Source organism: Engystomops pustulosus, chromosome 2 (assembly GCF_040894005.1).
Source record: "Engystomops pustulosus chromosome 2, aEngPut4.maternal, whole genome shotgun sequence".
In the NCBI taxonomy this organism is placed as follows: domain Eukaryota; kingdom Metazoa; phylum Chordata; class Amphibia; order Anura; family Leptodactylidae; genus Engystomops; species Engystomops pustulosus.
In genome coordinates this window covers 167,773,072-167,791,494 of record NC_092412.1, presented here as the reverse complement: position 1 = coordinate 167,791,494, position 18,423 = coordinate 167,773,072, and the positions used below count along the sequence as shown (strand labels likewise).

The 18,423-nt window shown below is 43.7% G+C and overlaps 1 protein-coding gene across 1 annotated transcript in view; it reads left to right on the top strand.

Annotated features, from left to right (window-relative positions):
* Nucleotides 1-18,423, top strand: part of PKP1 (plakophilin 1) — a 287,100-nt gene that overhangs the window by 113,271 nt on the left and 155,406 nt on the right. Inside the window, exons 7-8 of the mRNA XM_072137242.1 lie at nt 13,391-13,505; nt 13,598-13,756. Of these exons, the coding sequence (XP_071993343.1) occupies nt 13,391-13,505; nt 13,598-13,756 (274 nt within the window). The remainder of the gene's footprint in view (nt 1-13,390; nt 13,506-13,597; nt 13,757-18,423) is intronic.

Genomic DNA, 18,423 nt, shown 5'->3' with positions numbered 1-18,423 from the left:
TATGAAACAATAGGTGTCTTTTAGGGCAATATGGACCAATAGCCATATAAGAGTATTACCATAGTCAAAGTACAAGTGTAATACATTGTGTGACTTAGAATTGCATAGTCATTTTTATAACTCAAAAAAGAAATAGAAGAGAGAGAGAGAGGCAGGAAGCATTCTATTGGGCTAACCTACAGGAAGATGTGTGGAGATGAGGAGGGAAAAAAGGATAGGTGAGGGAATGAGGCAGTCGGAGGTACTTCGAGGGATCTTGTAGAGGCCTCACCTTGTCACAGACACTTCATTCTTGTAGTGCTCGGTACTCAGGAGAAGATAGGAATGATTGCCAGTGTAACCATGTGTTGGAGAAATGAGTACGATCTGCAGGCGATAAGCTCTTCCATCCTGTTGGTGTAGGCAATTTCCGCCAACCATTCAGAGATGGAGGGAAGTTATGTCTGCTTCGAATCTAGTTAGTAAGGGGGCAAAATTGTCAGCAAATAGTACGTATTTTGATCCTTAGGTATTTTGTGCCTCCTGGCGGCCATGTTAAAGGGAATCCAGACATCAGAAGGTGTCTGCTATCTATGGGGTGGTGTGTACTATTTTGTTCGGGGCATATCTAATATTGGGGATGAAGGATTCTGCCATGAGACTTATAAGTCTCATGGCAGAATCCAGCCAGCATGCGTCTGCATTTGTTACCATATTCATAGAACTTACTGCGACACACTTGTAGCGTGCCCCCAAAGGCTTTTTCAAGCAAGCATTTGACTTCCAACCTGGACGCCGGGAGGATGGACAGTGTTTGTTTATGTTTCAGCTCCAGGGAGGAGACCAGTGCCTTCCGCAATGTGCGTTTTCACACTTAAGGCGTGAACCGTGTTTAATGATTTCCCACTGTGTCAGTGCTAGTGCAGGGTCCACCGTATGGTCTGAGGCGAATTGGGAGATGGTACTGGTAATCTCAGCAGAGCATAATGGATCAAGGAGCAGGGATTCATTAAGTCTCAACAGCCACTCCTTCCTGTTGAGGAATGGGAGACTGACTGGGGTTAGCCACTGAATTGCATTATGTTGTAGAAGGACATAGTCCAGTCTGCTGTATGCCCTGTGAGGGGAGGAAAAGAATCTGTTGCCCTTGTCTGAAGGATGTTGCAGTCTCCAGACATTGCATAACTGGAGCTGCAGAAGGGAGCGTTTAAGCTTCCTTTGGGCAGAGTAGGGTGTGCACGAACTTCCCGTGGAGTTGTCTAGTGTGGGGTCTAGTGTCAGATTGAGGTCGCCCCCCATGTCACACCTTAAAGTGGGTCTCTTGTAAGCATAGCACCTGAACTCTGTGTCTGTGGAAGTGATGGAGTTCCTGTGACCCTTTTTGAAGGAGAGTTAATTTCCTGGGCATTGAAGGATACGATCCGTAATTCCGCCATCTGGGAGGAATGGGCCTTCTCAGGACTCACGGCAGTCCGGCTTCCTCTCAGTGTTGTCGAAGAGTGGGGAGGGGTGAAAGGGTGTAGGATGGGAGGTGGGAGAGGGGGGGAGAAAGGAAAAAGAGATTAGTACGAAACAAAGAATTGGCTAAATCAGCAAGACATAGGATAAGAGCTGCAGCATAAACTAACAGCCAACAGGGGAGTCGGGCTAACAACTAGTGTCGACTGAGATCCTTTTTCCTATTGGGGGTGTCCTATTAGGGTCAGTGAGCTGTTACCAACACCCCAGCACATGGTTGAGGATTAAGGCATAGCATCCTAAGGAAAAGGGTGATTACTAGAGATGAGCGAGCACTAAAATGCTCGGGTGTTCGTTATTCGAGACAAACTTTTCCCGATGCTCGAGTGCTCGTCTCGAATAGCGAGCCCCATTGAAGTCAATGGGAGACACAAGCATTTTTCAAGGGGACCAAGGCTCTGCACAGGGAAGCTTGGCCAAACACCTGGGAACCTCAGAAAAGGATGGAAACACCACGGAAATGGACAGGAAACAGCAGGGGCAGCATGCATGGATGCCTCTGAGGCTGCTTAATCGTACCATTATGCCAAAATTATGGGCAACAGCATGGCCATGACAGAGGACCGAATGAGGCTAGATAGTATCTAAAACATACAATAATTGACCCTGACACTATAGGGGACGGCATGCAGAGGCAGCGGCAGCAGCGGCAGGCTAGAGAGTGTCATGGCGACATACCCTACATTGACTCAGGCTTCAAACCAATGGGTGGCAGAGAGGAACCAAAGGAGGTGAGCAAGAAGCGCTGAAATGATTTCCTATGTCAACAAAAGGTTGACGGTATATTTAGTCGATAACACAGCATGGTGGCGACATAGTGACCAAGTTCCATAACGTATCTGGTGAAACACCCGAAAAATGAGCCTGACACAGCTCTTTTTATAAGGAGACGACATGTGGAGGCAGCCATGGAGACGACTTCCATGATTAAGAGCGACAGTATGGGGCATCCATATTGCGCTGCTATGTTGCGCATGGAGACATTGGTGGACGCTGTGGAGGATCGTGGAGGCAAAATGGACAGGAAACAGCAGGGGCAGCATGCATGGATGCCTCTGAGGCTGCCTACTCTTGGGATGGAGCTGGCGGTCCGCTGCCAGGCAAGCTTTCGCCTGTCCAAGCCCCTGTCTCTCGGCTCCTCCCCACCCAAAATGGGCCTGGGGGCCAGAAGCATTTACTTTGAAAAAATTATAATTTTCAAAGCAGGCGGGTCGTTTGAATATTTCACCTAGGAATAATGGAATAGCATAGTGGTTCTATTTTTAATTGTTTTTTCGGAAATGGTTCCATGATTAAGAGCGACAGTATGGGGAATCCATATTGCGCTGCTATGATTGCAACTTCAGGTCTCCAGCATGGCGGCGACAGATGGGCCGAGTTCCACTATGTATCTGGTGAAACACCTGAAAATTCTGCCTGACACAGCTCGTTTGATAAGGGGACGATGTATGGAGGCAGTGAAGTAGTAGTAGATTAAAGGTGCTGCAGTTAAAACTATGTTAGTTGGATCTTGGGATGGAGCTGGCGCTCTGCTGCCAGACGAGCTTTCGCCAATCCAAGCCCCTGTCTCTCGGCTACTCCCCAAACAGCACTTCTAAGAACCTTTTGTATAAGATCAAGTGTAGTAGTGTTCTTATAAGTTTGGGTTATGGCGGGTGAGGGGAATGTAAACAGATGCGCAAGAAGCGCTGAAATAATATCGGTAAATGATAAAAGTTTGCCAGTATATTTTGTGGATTACACAGCAGGGTGGCGACAAAGTTAACAAGTTTGATGTGGAAGCCATGAAAACAACCCAAAATTCTGCCTGACACAGCTTGTTTGATAAGGGGACGATGTATGGAGGCAGCTATATGAACGACTTTTGGAGGCAGCTATGGCGATGACGTGTGGAGGCAGCTAAAAAGACTACGTGTGGAGGCTGTTATGGAGACAATTTAATTTGGATAGTGCCTGTATGTGGCAGTCCAAAAACGTTTTCAAACCAGAGGAGCAGGTAGGTGGTCCTCCAGAAAAATTAAATAGATTGAGTGCCTGTATGTGGCACTCCCAAAAATTGTTTAAAACAGAGGACCGGGTAGGTGGCCCTCCAGAAAAATTAAATACATAGAGTACTATAGCTTGAGCCAGTTGGCCCTGGCAAAAAATAGAAAGTTTCCTCTGCTTTAGTGTACAAAGAGGAGGAGAAGGAGGACAATGAGGAGGAGGAGTGCATACATTATTCAGGTTGAGCTTCTTTCAACTGGTGGAGAATGGAAATCCTGAGAAATCCAGGCTTTATTCATCTTGATAAGCATCAGCCTGTCAGCGCTGTCAGTCGACAGGCGTGTACGCTTATTGGTGATGATGCCACCAGCTGCACTGAAAACCCGCTCGGACAACACGCTAGCGGCAGGGCAGGCAAGAACCTCCAAGGCATACAGCGCCAGTTCGTGCCACATGTCCAGCTTTGAAACCCAGTAGTTGTAGGGAGCTGTGTGATCATTTAGGACGATGGTATGGTCAGCTACGTACTCCCTCAACATCTTTCTATAAAGATCAGCCCTACTCTGCCGAGACTGGGGACAGGTGACAGTGTCTTGCTGGGGTGACATAAAACTGGCAATGGCCTTGTAAAGCGTACCCCTGCCAGTGCTGGACAAGCTGCCTGCTCGCCTACTCTCCCTCACTACTTGTCCCGCACAAATACGCCCTCTGCCGCTAGTGCTGTCAGAAGGGAAATACTGTTTCAGCTTGTGCACCAGGGCCTGCTGGTATTCATGCATTCTCACACTCCTTTCCTCTCCAGGGATGAGAGTGGAAAGATTTTGCTTGTACCGTGGGTCCAGGAGAGTGAATACCCAGTAATCGGTGCTAAATTCTTTGAACGCGAGGGTCACGGGATAGGCAGCCTAGCATGAAATCTGCCATATGCGCCAGAATCCCAACGCGCAAGTATTCACTCCCCTCACTGGCCTGACTGTCCATTTCCTCCTCCTCCAACTCCTCCAACTCCTCTTCTTCTGCCCATACACGCTGAACAGTGAAGGACTGAACAATGGTCCCCTCTTCTGTCTCGCCCCCATCCTCCTCCACCTCCTCCGATATGCGCTGAGAAACAGACCTGAGGGTGCTTTGGCTTTCAACAAGGGAATCTTCTTCCCCCGTCTCTTGTGACGAGCGCAAAGCTTCCGACTTCATGCTGACCAGAGAGTTTTTCAACAGGCCAAGCAGCGGGATGGTGAGGCTGATGATGGCGGCATCGCCACTGACCATCTGTGTTGACTCCTCAAAGTTACTCAGCACCTGACAGATATCAGACATCCACGTCCACTCCTCATTGTAGACTTGAGGAAGCTGACTGACCTGACTACCAGTTCTGGTGGAAGTTGACATCTGGCAGTCTACAATCGCTCTGCGCTGCTGGTAAACTCTGGATAACATGGTTAATGTTGAATTCCACCTCGTGGGCACGTCGCACAACAGTCGGTGAGCGGGCAGTTGGAGGAGGTGCTGAGCTGCCCTGAGAGTAGCAGCATCTGTGCTGGACTTCCTGAAATGCGCAGACAGATTGGGGTATGTCTTGAGGAAACGCTGAACTATGAGATTTAACACATGGGCCAGGCATGGCACATGTGTCAGTCTGCCGAGTTGCAGAGCCACCACCAGGATACGGCCGTTGTCACACACAACCATGCCTGGCTTCAGGTTCAGCGGTGCCAGCCACAGATCAGTCTGCACCGTGATGCCCTGTAATAGCTCTTGGGCGGTGTGCCTTTTATCGCCTAGGCTCAGCAGTTTGAGCACCGCCTGCTGTCACTTAGCGACGGCACTGCTGCTGTGCCTAGAGCTACCGACTGATGGCGCCATGCCCACGGATGGTAATTCAGAGGAGGAGGTGGAGGAGGGGTGGGAGGAGGAGGAGACATAGTAGGCCTTTGAGACCTGGACCGAGGTAGGCCCCGAAATCCTCGGCGTCAGCAGTGTATGACCAGCCCCAGGGTCAGACTCGGTCCCAGCCTCCACCAAGTTAACCCAATGTGCCGTCAGCAATATATAGTGGCCCTGCCTGGCAGTACTCGTCCACGTGTCCGTGGTCAGGTGGACCTTGTCAGAAACGGCGTTGGTCAGGGCACGGATGATGTTGTCTAACACGTGCTTGTGAAAGGGCTGGGACGGCACATCGGGAAAAGTAGTGGCGGCTGGGGACCGAATACCGAGGGGCGGCCGCCGCCATGAGGTTTCGAAAAGCCTCGGTCTCTACCAGCCTATAGGGCAGCATCTCCAGGTTAAGCAGTTTAGAGATGTGGACGTTGAGGGCTTGGGCGTGTGGGTGGGTTGCACTATACTTCCTTTTGCGCTCCAGCGTCTGGGGTATGGAGAGCTGAACACTGGTGGATGCTTTGGAGGATCGTGGAGGCGAAGATGGGGTTTTCTCACGGGAGGTGTTTGGGCCGGGGTCCTGGGCAGGGGGCTGACTAGCAGATGACACAGGGGATGGAGCAGTGGTATGCCCGGCCGGAGGTGAACGGGCTTGGTGCCATTGAGTGGGGTGTTTAGCATTCATATGCCTGCGCATACTGGTGGTAGTTAAGCTAGTAGTGGTGGAACCCCTGCTGATCCTGGTTTGGCACAGGTTGCACAACACAGTCCGTCGGTCATCCGGTGTTTCTTTAAAAACCTCCACACTTCTGAAAATCTAGCCCTCACCACGGGAGCTTGACTACGTGAAACATTTGGTGCTGATGCACCAGCTCTGGCCCTGCCTCTCCGTCTGGCCCTACCACTGCCTCTTCCAATCTGTTCTGGTATAGGACTCGCCTCCGTCTCAGAAGCACTGTGTTCACCCGGCCTATCAACCCAGCTTGGGTCTGTCACCTCATCATCCTCCGATCCCTAAGTCTGCTCCCCCCTCGGACTTCCTGCCCTGACAACAACTTCACCACTGTCTGACAATCGTGTCTCCTCATCGTCCGACACCTCTTTACACACTTCTTCCACTACGTCAATAATTTCATCATCACCCACAGACTGCGACCGGTGGAAAACCTGGGCATCGAAAAATAGCTCAGCAGCAACCAGACAAGTGGTTTGTGAGTCTGGGAAGGGTCCAGAAAACAGTTCCTCAGAGTATGCCAGTTCAAATGCCAAATTTTCCTGGGAGGGGGCAGACTGGGGGTAAGGAGGCTGAGGTGGAGTAGTGCTGATTTCGGTGACATGGGTGGACTGCGTGGAAGACTGACTGGTGGACAAATGGCTAGAAGCATTGTTCGCAATCCACAACATCACCTGTTCGCACTGTTCTGGCCTCAACAGTGCTCTACCACGAGTCCCAGTTACTTGAGACATGAACCTAGGGAGTGTAGCTCTGCGGCGTTCCCCTGCTCCCTCATCAGCAGGTGGTGTCTCACCCCGCCCAGGACCACGGCCTCTGACCCCTGCAGTAGTTGGACGCCCACGTCCACGCCCTCGTCCTCTACCCCTAGCCCTCGGGTTAAACATTTTCAAAATTAAAGTGTAAACTGTAAATTTTTTTTGTTTTTTTGTGTTTTTTTTTTAAACAAAACGATGCTATATCCTATTGCTATGGTTAGTTTCTAACCTACACTGACAGCACACAACTGGATTTTGTGCTGTGCCTGATGACTTTGAGTTATAAAAGTAAATAAACGTAAAAAAAAATAAATCAGCAGACTGTGCCTAATTCAAATCAAACCCCTAATAAATTGTCCCACTTCGGTGTTTGAGGTGGATATGCGTGTCACTAAGAGCTAAACACAACGGTCGCAAGTCTCCCTGCAAATTCCTCACAATATGGTACTAGCTGCACTACTAGTGGCAGCAAGCCCAGCCACAAGCAAACCAAAAAAAAGTAAAATATAACGCTATTGTAGGTCTAAGTAAGCCGTTGGGGTTCTCCTATGGCTATTTTCTAGCCTACACTGAAAGCACACTGCTTTGCCAGATTACTTTGAGTTATAAAAAGAAATAAACGTAAAAAAAAAAAAATCAGAAGACTGTGCCTAATTCAAATCAAACCCCTAATAAATTGTCCCACTTCGGTGTTTGAGGTGGATATGTGTGTCACTAAGAGCTAAACACAACGGTCGCAAGTCTCCCTGCAAATTCCTCACAGTATGGTACTAGCTGCACTACTAGCCACAAGCAAACCAAAAAAAGTAAATATATAACGTTATTGTAGCCCTAAGAAGGGCTGTTGGGTTCTTGTAGAATCACTCCTGCCTAACACTATTCTAATAGAACACCCTAACGCTTTCCCTGACAAGCAGCAGCTCTCTCCCTAACGGCATCCAGTCAGAGAATGATCCGAGCAGCGCGGACAGGGGCTAGTCTATTCCAGGGTCACCTGATCAGGCCAGCCAACCACTGCTATCGACATGTAAGGGTACCACGTCATGCTGGGTGGAGTGTAGAGTCTCCTGGCTTGTGATTGGCTCTGTTTCTGGCTGCCAAAAATCACAACGGCGGGAGATGCCATTTTCTCGAGCTGGCGAAATACTCATCCGAGCAACGAGCAGTTTCGAGTACGCTAATGCTCGAACGAGCATCAAGCTCGGACGAGTGTGTTCGCTCATCTCTAGTGATTACTAATCTTTGTAAAGTTATGCACTTGGGTTGAGGAAATGAAAATTATAATTACATGTTCAACAATAAATTTCTTGGTAAACTGATGGAGAAAAGGACTTGGGGATATTGATGGATATTAACTCAAGTTTAGTGATCAGAGCAAGGCGTCTGCTGAAAAAGCAAATAAAATTATCAAAAGATGAATAGATTCTCATGCAAAGGACCTAGTTTTACCCTTATACAAATCACTGGTACAGTTTTGGGCACCAGTGTGCAGAAGAGAGCAACCATGATTATTAGGGGAATGGTGGGACTAGACTACATAGGAAGATTACTAAAAATGTGGGATTTAGTTCAGTTTAGTTTAGAAAAAAGATGACTGAGGGGAGACCTCATTACACTGCACAAATACCTGAATGGGCAGTACAAGGATCTAAAGTTCTTTTTATATCTAGGCCTGTGATCAGGACAAGGGGCACCCTTTACGCCTAGAGGAGGGGCAGTTCTATCATAACCATAGACAAAGTTTCTTAACTGTGTAACCAGTAATATTATGGAACTCTCTCCAACAAGATGTTGTAATGGCTGTTAATTTGAACATGTTCAAGGAAAGGGGGGCTGGATGCCTTTCTGGAGAGCAGTAACATTCGTATGGTAATAAAACTTTTTATTAGTAGTTTCTGTTGATCCAGAGAGTTATTCTGACTGCCACATTAGGGGTCAGAAAGGAATTTTTCCCTGATTCAGGCCAATTGCAATCAGCCTTGCAGGGTTCGCAATATAATGTAAAAGTTGGACTTGATGGACTGATGAACTGATGGATTTTTTCTAACCTTTTTTACACCTAAATAGCAAATAACATTGATTGTTATGCTATATAGGATTGTTTCCCCTAAATCCCTTCCTCATCCAATCCCTACCCTTCCTTGGTTGAACTTGATGGACAAGTGTCTTTTTTCAACCATATAAACTATGAGTATGACACTATGAAAATATTGTTATTTTTGTGTGTTTTTTTTTACTTTTTTTTACGGTGTTCACCATACGGATTCAATAAAAATGTTATTTTATTGTATGGTTTATTTTGGACATTGATAATTATGTTTTGCTTTTGTGGCGATTTTCACTTTCTTATGTTGTATGTGTTTTAACATTGGATTGGGGAATTTTTAGACTTTTTTATAGTTTTTTTTTTTATTTATACTTTTTAAAATTTTTTATGGTTTTATTTTGTCACAGCACTCATTTGATCACTTGGTAACCATGATGGAGTGTCAACAGGGGTAAACAGTTGGAATCTCGGGGTCACATTCCCAGGCCTTCACACACATCAATTACTTGGGCTCTGAAAATGACAGTCCGTATAATAAAAGTCATCACTCTTTAGAATATAAATTGAATATTATTATATAAGCCAGGCAAGGTCGAAAAAAGCCACAACCACCTAAAAATCCCTAGTATACATTACAATTGGGGCAGCCATAAATAAGGTAAAGTGAAAGAGAATCACAGCATCAGGGCTATTTATTTGTGATTGTGGCTTTTTTTGACCTTGCCTGCCGACCTTTTGTGTTTGACTTTTCATTTAGTGGCTTGTCAGGATGCTTTGCACTTTAGCGGTTCCATTTATATTGTGAATACTTACATTACTGTTACTCCAGGATGGTGAGGGTCTTATTTTGACTACAATAGGAGGTGTTTTGTTGCTTCTACGTACCCAGTTGAATCAACCTGTGCTTTTGGAGGTACTTCGGTACATTTTAATTGCTGTTAACATTGTCTATGTGATGTGTTTTTTTGTGTCTTTCTCTAATAAACTTTATTATCCATTATCTTTCCTTGTAACACATAGCACTTTCTCTTGTGTTTCATATTTATTTTTGTGTGTTGGCATTACGTATATTGTTACATTGGTTGTGCAGGGTTAAATTTTTTGCTCTTGAAGGTACCTCTTGAAGTTGCAAAGCAACTTTTTTGTTAAGCATAAAATTCCAAGCTTTGATCCCTTCAGCGTGAATCTATAATTATAATTTTATAATCATGAAAATACAGAAAACATTTATTAGAATGGAAGAGTGCTTAGTAAGGATCTGTTTTATACTTTTAAAGTAGTCATTATATATAGTAATGAAATTAAATAGATTTTTTTTGCTTATGTGATTCATTGTTTTAGTGGGAGAATCATTTCTGGTGTTTATATATACATCAACTGTCCCCTAAAAGTGCAAATCTGTATAATTGATTATTCATTCATTTATCAACTGTTCCTTAATGTATATTTGTTAAGAGTAATTATCCAACTATTAATTGTTATATATTACACAAGAGTGTTTTTATATCCATCAACTCTTTCCCCTTAACTGTAAATATGTTATATTTATTTATCCGTCTATCAATTACTATTTACTAACAATCTTTCTTTTGTCATCTTATTTTATTCATCCATCCTCATCTGACAGATTCAAGTATATATTCTTCCCTTGTGCGTTCCCCTTATAGATTCTATTTCATTTATTTATCTATCTATTTGATCATTCATTTATACATCCAGTAACTCTGCATTTTCACATATATTGAGTAACTCTCACTTATCATGTTAGTACACTCGTTTCACTAAAAGCATCCTCCTATGTAAAAATATGTGACGAGGAAGCGCTTGCGCTGCTCCTCTTGCAGCTTTCTCGCCGCGTCCCACATAAAAACCAAGCAACTGTGGCCACATGCTGTTATGAGACTCCTCAAGAAGTGTAACAGAAGGGATCTCCTGGACAGGTAGTTGAGGAAAATTTATCTCAAAGGGTTGTCATCCATTTTTAATATAGCCAGCTCCCTGTAGTATATAGCTAGCCAGCCCCCTGTAGTATATAACCAGTCCCTAGCAGTATATAGCCAGCCCCCAGTAGTATACAGCCAGGCAGCCCCATGTAGTATATAGCTTGCCAGCCCCATGTAGTATATAGCTCACCAGCCCCATGTAGTATATAGCTTGCCAGCCCCATGTAGTATATAGCCTGCCAGCCCCATATAGTATATAGCCTGCCAGCCCCATGTAGTATACAGCCAGCCAGATCCATGTAGTATATAGCCAGCCAACCCCTTGTAGTATATATCCTTCCAGCCCCATGTATTATATATCCTGCCATCCCCATGTAGTATACAGCCAGCCCCATGTAGTATGCAGCCAGTCAGCCCCTTGTAGTACACAGGCAGCCAGCCCCATGTAGTATACAGCCAGCCAGTCCGCAGTTTGCCAAGCACATACAAAACAACAAACTTACATGCCACGCTGAGAATCGGGAGCCGCAATGAGCATCTGAATGCTCATTGCGGCTCCCGATCCTCCGCGTGGCTCCTGGCGGCTCCTCTTCGGTCTTCTCTCTGCTGTATTAGTTGGCAGAGACGCGTCCATGCGATCTGCCGGCCGGCGCACACTATGATGCCATCAGCGGTGACACCGCAAGGAAGTGTCTCTGCTGACTAATACAGCAGAGAGAAGGCCGCAGAGCTGCGCCAAAGATCGGGAGCCGGAACGAGCATTGGAGAGGTGAGGTTTTTCAGCACATTTTTTTTGTGCTGAAAAACTCGGCTTATACACGTTATATAATCTATACAACGTACATCAGGAATAAGGTATTGGTACCTTAACATGGCTAGAAGCTGTGATTGTTGGTTGGTGTAGGAATATGTTATAAATATGCATACACATTGGTGTTGATTTTAATGTGACCATATAAAGAATTGTTATTTTAGTCACGTTACCACTTTGTTTAGTCTGGTATGAGTGACAATGCTGAAGTTCTTTGGTAGAAAAGTGATCTTGCTTAGTTGGAAGTCCCCCTACTTTGGCCCGTTGGATTGCTCTAATAAATGCAGATCCCCCTGCATATAAACTCACCTACACTGCCAGAGGTACTCCTGCCCGCTTTTCTATGATTTGGTGTCTGTGGTTATTCACCCGGGCTGCCTCAGATGCAGGGGTCGATTAGTTCTCTCCAGCAGATATCGTTGCTTGCTTGTGTGAGTGTGTGTTTCAATGAGTTAGCTTTGCAAGGTTTGGACTTTGTTTTACGTAATATTTCCCTCTTGTGGTGCAGGTCTGTGAAATGCATTTTTTAATACTTGGTACTGATACTATGAAAATTGTTTTATTGTGTGACATTTTATTGTTCTTAAAGTTTCAAATGAAGCCTTAAAAATGAGGTAACCCTTTCACAACCAATCAACGTAAATTTAAATTGGCCAGTTGGCAAATGGTCTATGGAGAGGGCTAAAAGTTTAAGCTCTCTATACACAGCCTGCAACTTCATTGGTCATTGCTGACACCGATTGCAAAAGCTAACAATGTCCAATCAATGCCCCCTCAGAAGTTTATCGGTGGCGCCTATCAAATGCCATCACAGTTGTACAGTTGTATTGCAGTACAAGTGTATCTGACTATTATTCCCAGTGCTGAACCTCATAATGGAAACTAGCATCCAAATGTCTGAACCACCACTATGCGAATGCACCCTTTCTGTGGTGGATTAAGGCAACTCTAGAACCCAATGAGGACGCCGCTGCTTCGTCACGTGACTTGGCTTGCAACTGTACAGGTTAATTTAGCCTACTCAAACTTGCGCTCACCTTTCACTCAGGACACAGATTTAGCATAAACCACACCTCATACAGTTCCAGCACCCCAATTATTAATCTGTTGCCACCACTTATTTGTACTGCAACCAATAAGTATCCCACTCTACATCCACTCGTGCTTCTCAAGCAGTCACCAAGTCACACCACTAGACATGCACAAATTAAATAAATTCCTGCTTCCCTGGAGGTGGGAGGAATCTGGAACACATGTCAAGCAACCCCCAAAGAGTGAACACTATTCGCCGTATCTCATACTGTTTTATAAGATCTCTGTTTAGTTCAGGGGGGGGAGAGTCCAGGAATTTTTAAACACTTCTTTGTTTCCAAGTCCTGATGCAGGAGGGGGAGGTGATCACTTGTCCCTTGGGGTCTGAACAGACCAGTCTTCAGGTTAGAGTTTATCAGGCTGTAAAACCTCTAGGATGTCATAAAAAGCTGCCTGGACACTTCAAAAGATGCCCTTTCTCATATATTTCAACAAAGTTAGTAATTGCATCATAGTTAAACAAATCTAACACATTCAAGATTAATATTTCCTTGACACCCAGGCTGTATAGAGATTGTAGCGCCCCCCCCCCCCCCATCAGTCTTCAGTTTTTTTAATAAACAAAAACAATTTGCTTTATAGGAAACAAATGTGTAGCTACTATATTATAACTTTTCACATATACTACATTAATCATGTCACCCTCAGGAACCTTAGTTCTGCAGATGTTGGACGTCAGGCTATGCGCAATACTCCAGGACTAGTGGACTCACTTATGCATTATATCCAGCAGTGCATGGCTGCTAATTGTCCTGATGACAAGGTAATACCTGCAGTAAATCTCCTTGTATAGAAAATAAATAATCATGAATTTTCTTTGTTATTTAATAATTTTCTCTGCATTCTTTATTCTAGTCAGTTGAGAACTGTGCTTGCATTTTACACAATCTATCTTACCATTTGGACTCAGAAGTGCCAAATAAATACTCTCAAATGAATGATCAAATGTTTCGTAACCAGCAAACAGAAAAGACGTCTACTGGCTGCTTTAGCAACAAGAGTGAAAAGACACAGGTAACCTACAGAAATGTCACCACATTTTCACAAATATAGCTAGTGACAGGTATCCATAGAGTCTTAACTAACTACTTCTTTCAGCTAAAAATAGCCAACCCCATAAATCAACTTTATGCTATATTATTTCGTTTCAGGGGCAGTGGGGCACATTTACTAAGAATGTAGGAAACTGCACTAAAAGTGCTCTGCCCATGTATAATGGTTGGTGTGAACGTACGCTAGAAATTATGAAACTGCTGCTTCCTTCCTTGGAGTTTTTAACATAGGCCATGCGACAGACTTTGTATGCTAAATGCAGCGCACGGGAAGTGGTAAAAAATTCCAAATGCAGTGAAATTGGTTAAAAAAATAACGCATTTGTGCTATTTTCTTGTGGGCTTTGATTTTAGGGCTTTCACTGTGTAACCCCAATATCATGTCTACTTTAATCCTTTGGGCGGTGCAATCACTGGGATAACAAAAATTTGTTATCCCAGTGATTGCACCGCCCAAAGGATTAAAGTAGACATGATATAGGTTTCACAATGTTTTCATACATTTACAAAAATTAAAACCTCCTGCACAAAAAAAGAAAAATAGTTTTGCCATCTTCTGGCGCTAATTACAATGTGCAAATTGCACAACAAGTATTTTATATTATATTTTTTGCCAGTTGAAATAAATTCTGTAGTGTTTTTAATGACTTAACAGCAAAGACATCTTGCAGAGTTGCATCTGTGACTTCCTATATTTGATTTTATTGATTTATCTGAAAATTTTTGATTGTTTTGGGATACTCGGGGTCAGGGTATTTTTCAATGATGGGGCTCTCTTAAAAATACACATGGGATTGTCTGGAATATTGTTTTTCAGATGAGGATCGGCCATAAGGATATGCCAGTGTTTCTGCAGACTGCTGCGGATTTTCTTCGCATCTGTACTAAAACTAGTGATGAAATTTAGAGAATATCTATTTTCTTCGGGGCTTTTGTCATTTCGTTTTTTAGGTACTAAGCTTTCCCTTTTGGCTTTGACCTCTTGCTCTTACATTTTTCAATTAAAATTTTAAGGTAACGTTTTTCTATAAACCCTCCTTTTAGGATATTACTCTGTTCATCAAAAGTCAAATTTTTCGTGCAATTGCTCCCTCTGGTGGTTACTAGTAAACTGTAAATAGCTTTCAATGTCCACACTTTTGAAATAGGTTTCTGTTACAAAATTGGATTCTTGGTGACTTATGACCAAGATTACCTTCCTAAAAAAGAAACAGGTCATCTATGGAACGATAATAAAATTTTAATTTGTTGTGGTGAAGAGTCCCATAAATATATTTGCATATGCAGGTGCTACTTTAGTGCCCATCGGTGTCCCTTTGAACTGATGAACACTTGTTGTCCATAGGTAAAATAGTTATTATTCAGATTAAATTCAAGACATTTGCATAAAAATATTGTCTGCAACTGCAAAATATTGGGGTCCCTTTCTAGCATGACCTCGGTACATGCTAGTCCAAGATTCAATGTTGGTGTATAGGGAACATACACCCATTGTAACTAGGATGTAGTTTTCTTCCCATTTCAGACCCTTAAGTTTACAGATTAGGTCGGTGGAATCCCTTAAGCAGCTGGGTAGGCCAATGACATAACTCTGAAGGAATAAATCAAGATAATGGGGTTTATTTACTAGGGTCCCGCACTTTCGTCAGGTTTTAGAAATGTTCACGATTTGGGCCGCTGTGACAGCTATTTAGAAGGGGATTGTGTTGCACGCAATCGGATTTTGGTGCAATTGCGCCGAATTTCATGCAACAGAAATAAGGGGGCGGGCCGTCGGACGATCGGATGCAATACATGCCCTTACATGCACTAGGAAGAAGAAGGTGAACTCCGGAGGACCTGAGGGGGAAATGACAGATGCAGGAAATTGGGCGCACGATCTTTGTGAATCGCGGCAAAGTTAATTTTCGTCGGACAACACACAGCGTGGATCGCGACTGGAACGGGTAAGTAAATGTGTCCCAATGTGAGAGGTGGCTAGTGGCACAATCTGCATTAGATATAATGGGTCTCCCCGGTGGTTTGGTGGAATGTTTATGTATTTTAGGGTTTGTTTGGATTTTCTATTGTGAGTTGTATAGTGTCTGAAATGGGTCATGATCAATTTCGATATAGTAATTGATATCTGATAAAATGTTCATGGTTTCTTGTTCGTAATCTGAGTAGTTTAAAATGACCATCCCTCCTCCCTTATTTCCTTCCCTACATGATGATTTCACTATTATCATTGAGATTTTTTAATGCAGCTTGTTCAATTTTGTTTAAATAATTTTTATTATATTAGTTGTCACGGGTGACCCCGCACTCCATATCTCGGATCGCAGGGGTGCCTGTGCTCCGCTGTGCGGTGCCCCTGCTCCCCCGGCCTGTACTCGCCTCTCCTGTCTCCTGATGCGACTTGGTCCCAGTTCAGGCCGCACGCCGGCTTCCACGCTAGGCCGGGCGCTCCCGTATCTAGGGCACGTACCCTGCCAACTCATTCTGATTTGAAGGGCCAGCGTCTCCTTGATTGGCGCTGGCTAATCCGGCTCGCTTTATAATCCGACACCCCCCTTCACTCACTGCCGGATCTTCAGGTCATTCCACTGAAGTGAAAGCCTCCTGTGTTCCTCCTGTGCGTTTCCAAATGCCTCTGTGTTTTCTGTGCGTTTCAAGACACCTCCATGTTTCCCATGTTCCTGTGGCAGTCCTCTATTCCTGTGGCGGTCCTGTTTTCCTGTGGCGGTCCTGTTTTCCTGTGGCGGTCCTGTGTTCCTGTGGGGGTCCTGTGTCCCGGTGGTCATCCTGAAGTCTTGCCTTCCCGAAGTCCTGCTTTCCCTGTGTCCGGTTTCCTGCTTTCTTACCTTGGCTGCCATCGCTGGTCTAGTCGCATCCGTGGAACGACCTAGTGGCTACCCGCCGCAGCAAGATCATCCCACTCTGACGAACCCCTGGGGCCACTTAGACTCCAGTCCTGGGTTGCGGCTAGTACCATCATCCCCCACGGTGGTCCAGGGAGTCCACAGACTCTTCCCACACAGACTCACACAGACCCACACAGACTTCCCACACGTGACAATAGTTTGTTCTTTTTTTTTTCTTTTCTCTCTTATCTTTAAAAAAAAAAAAAAATGACCAAAACCCAGAAGAAAATAGATATTCTCTAAATAATCATTGAAAAACACCCTGGCCTGAGTATCTCAAAATCAATCAAAATTAAAATAAATCAATAAAATCAAATATAGGAAGTCACAGATGCAACTCCACAAGATGTCTTTGCTGTTTAGCCATCAAAAGCACTACAGAATTTATTTCAAATACTACTGGTGAAAAATTGAATATAAAATACTCAATGGGGCAGATTTATCAAGTGTCTGAAAGTCTGAATATTTCCAGTTGCCCATGGCAACCAATCACAGCTCCCCTTTAAAATATTCATGAGCACTGGTAAAATGAAAGCTGAGCTGTGATTGGTTGCCGTGGGCAACTGGAATATTATTCTTCTTATTATTTATTATTCTGACTTTCAGGCACTTGATAAATCTGCCCCATTGAGTTGTCAATCTTCCTTTATCATTTATCTGATCGAATGTTGCTGTGGACTACAGTATCCCGGGAAAAGCACCCAGACCTTACACTGTTGACTCAATCAACATTGGTATAATGCAACCCATGGGGAAATATATCATAGCCTTTCCAAACATTGTACTGTCAAACATCAAAAACAATTTAATATAAAAATCACTACAATTGACTTCATAGACACCACAGTATACAATAGATTTGAGAATCTAACTCACTCCCTCCAATAGGATTAAATGAAGTCAAGGACAGTATCATTTTTTATAACACATCTAATTGTTTGTTTTTAAACCCGCCATTATGAGTCTGTCATTAATGTTGAATTACTGATGAAGAGCCCAGTACGGGCTTAAAACACAGTTATTATAGCATTTTTTTATCCTATGTATTTTTTTTAACAATGAAAATAATGGTATTTAGAATTTTTTTTTTTTAAGCTTCCACTAAGGAGCTTTGCATGCTAAGCACACAGTTGGCGAATCTAGACACACATGTATACACTCCTATAAACACCTGTATATACACCTATACAAATGTGTAAACAATCTTATACACACGTATACATTCCTATACACACAAGTATACATACCTATTCCTATACGCAAACAAATAGACTCCTACTCCTATACACACGATAAACACTTCTTTATACAGATATATACACTCCTATATGCACATCTATAAACTTCTATACACACAAAAATACACACCTACACCTATACACCCATGAATGCACTCTTTTTCACACATGAATACACTCCTATACACAAATTTATACACTCCTACTCAATAACAAACAAGAATACACTCCTATACTCACATGCATATACTTCTACTTCTATACACACATGTAAATGCTTCTACTTCCATACACACATTTATACACTGCTATAGAGACATGAATGCACTCTTATCAACACAGGTATACACCCCTACTCCTACACACACAAGAGTATGCTCCCACTCCTATACACACATATAGATATATATATGTCTTTTACACACATGTAAAGACTTCTATTTCTATATACACACGAAAAATTTCCTACTGCTATACACACATGTATG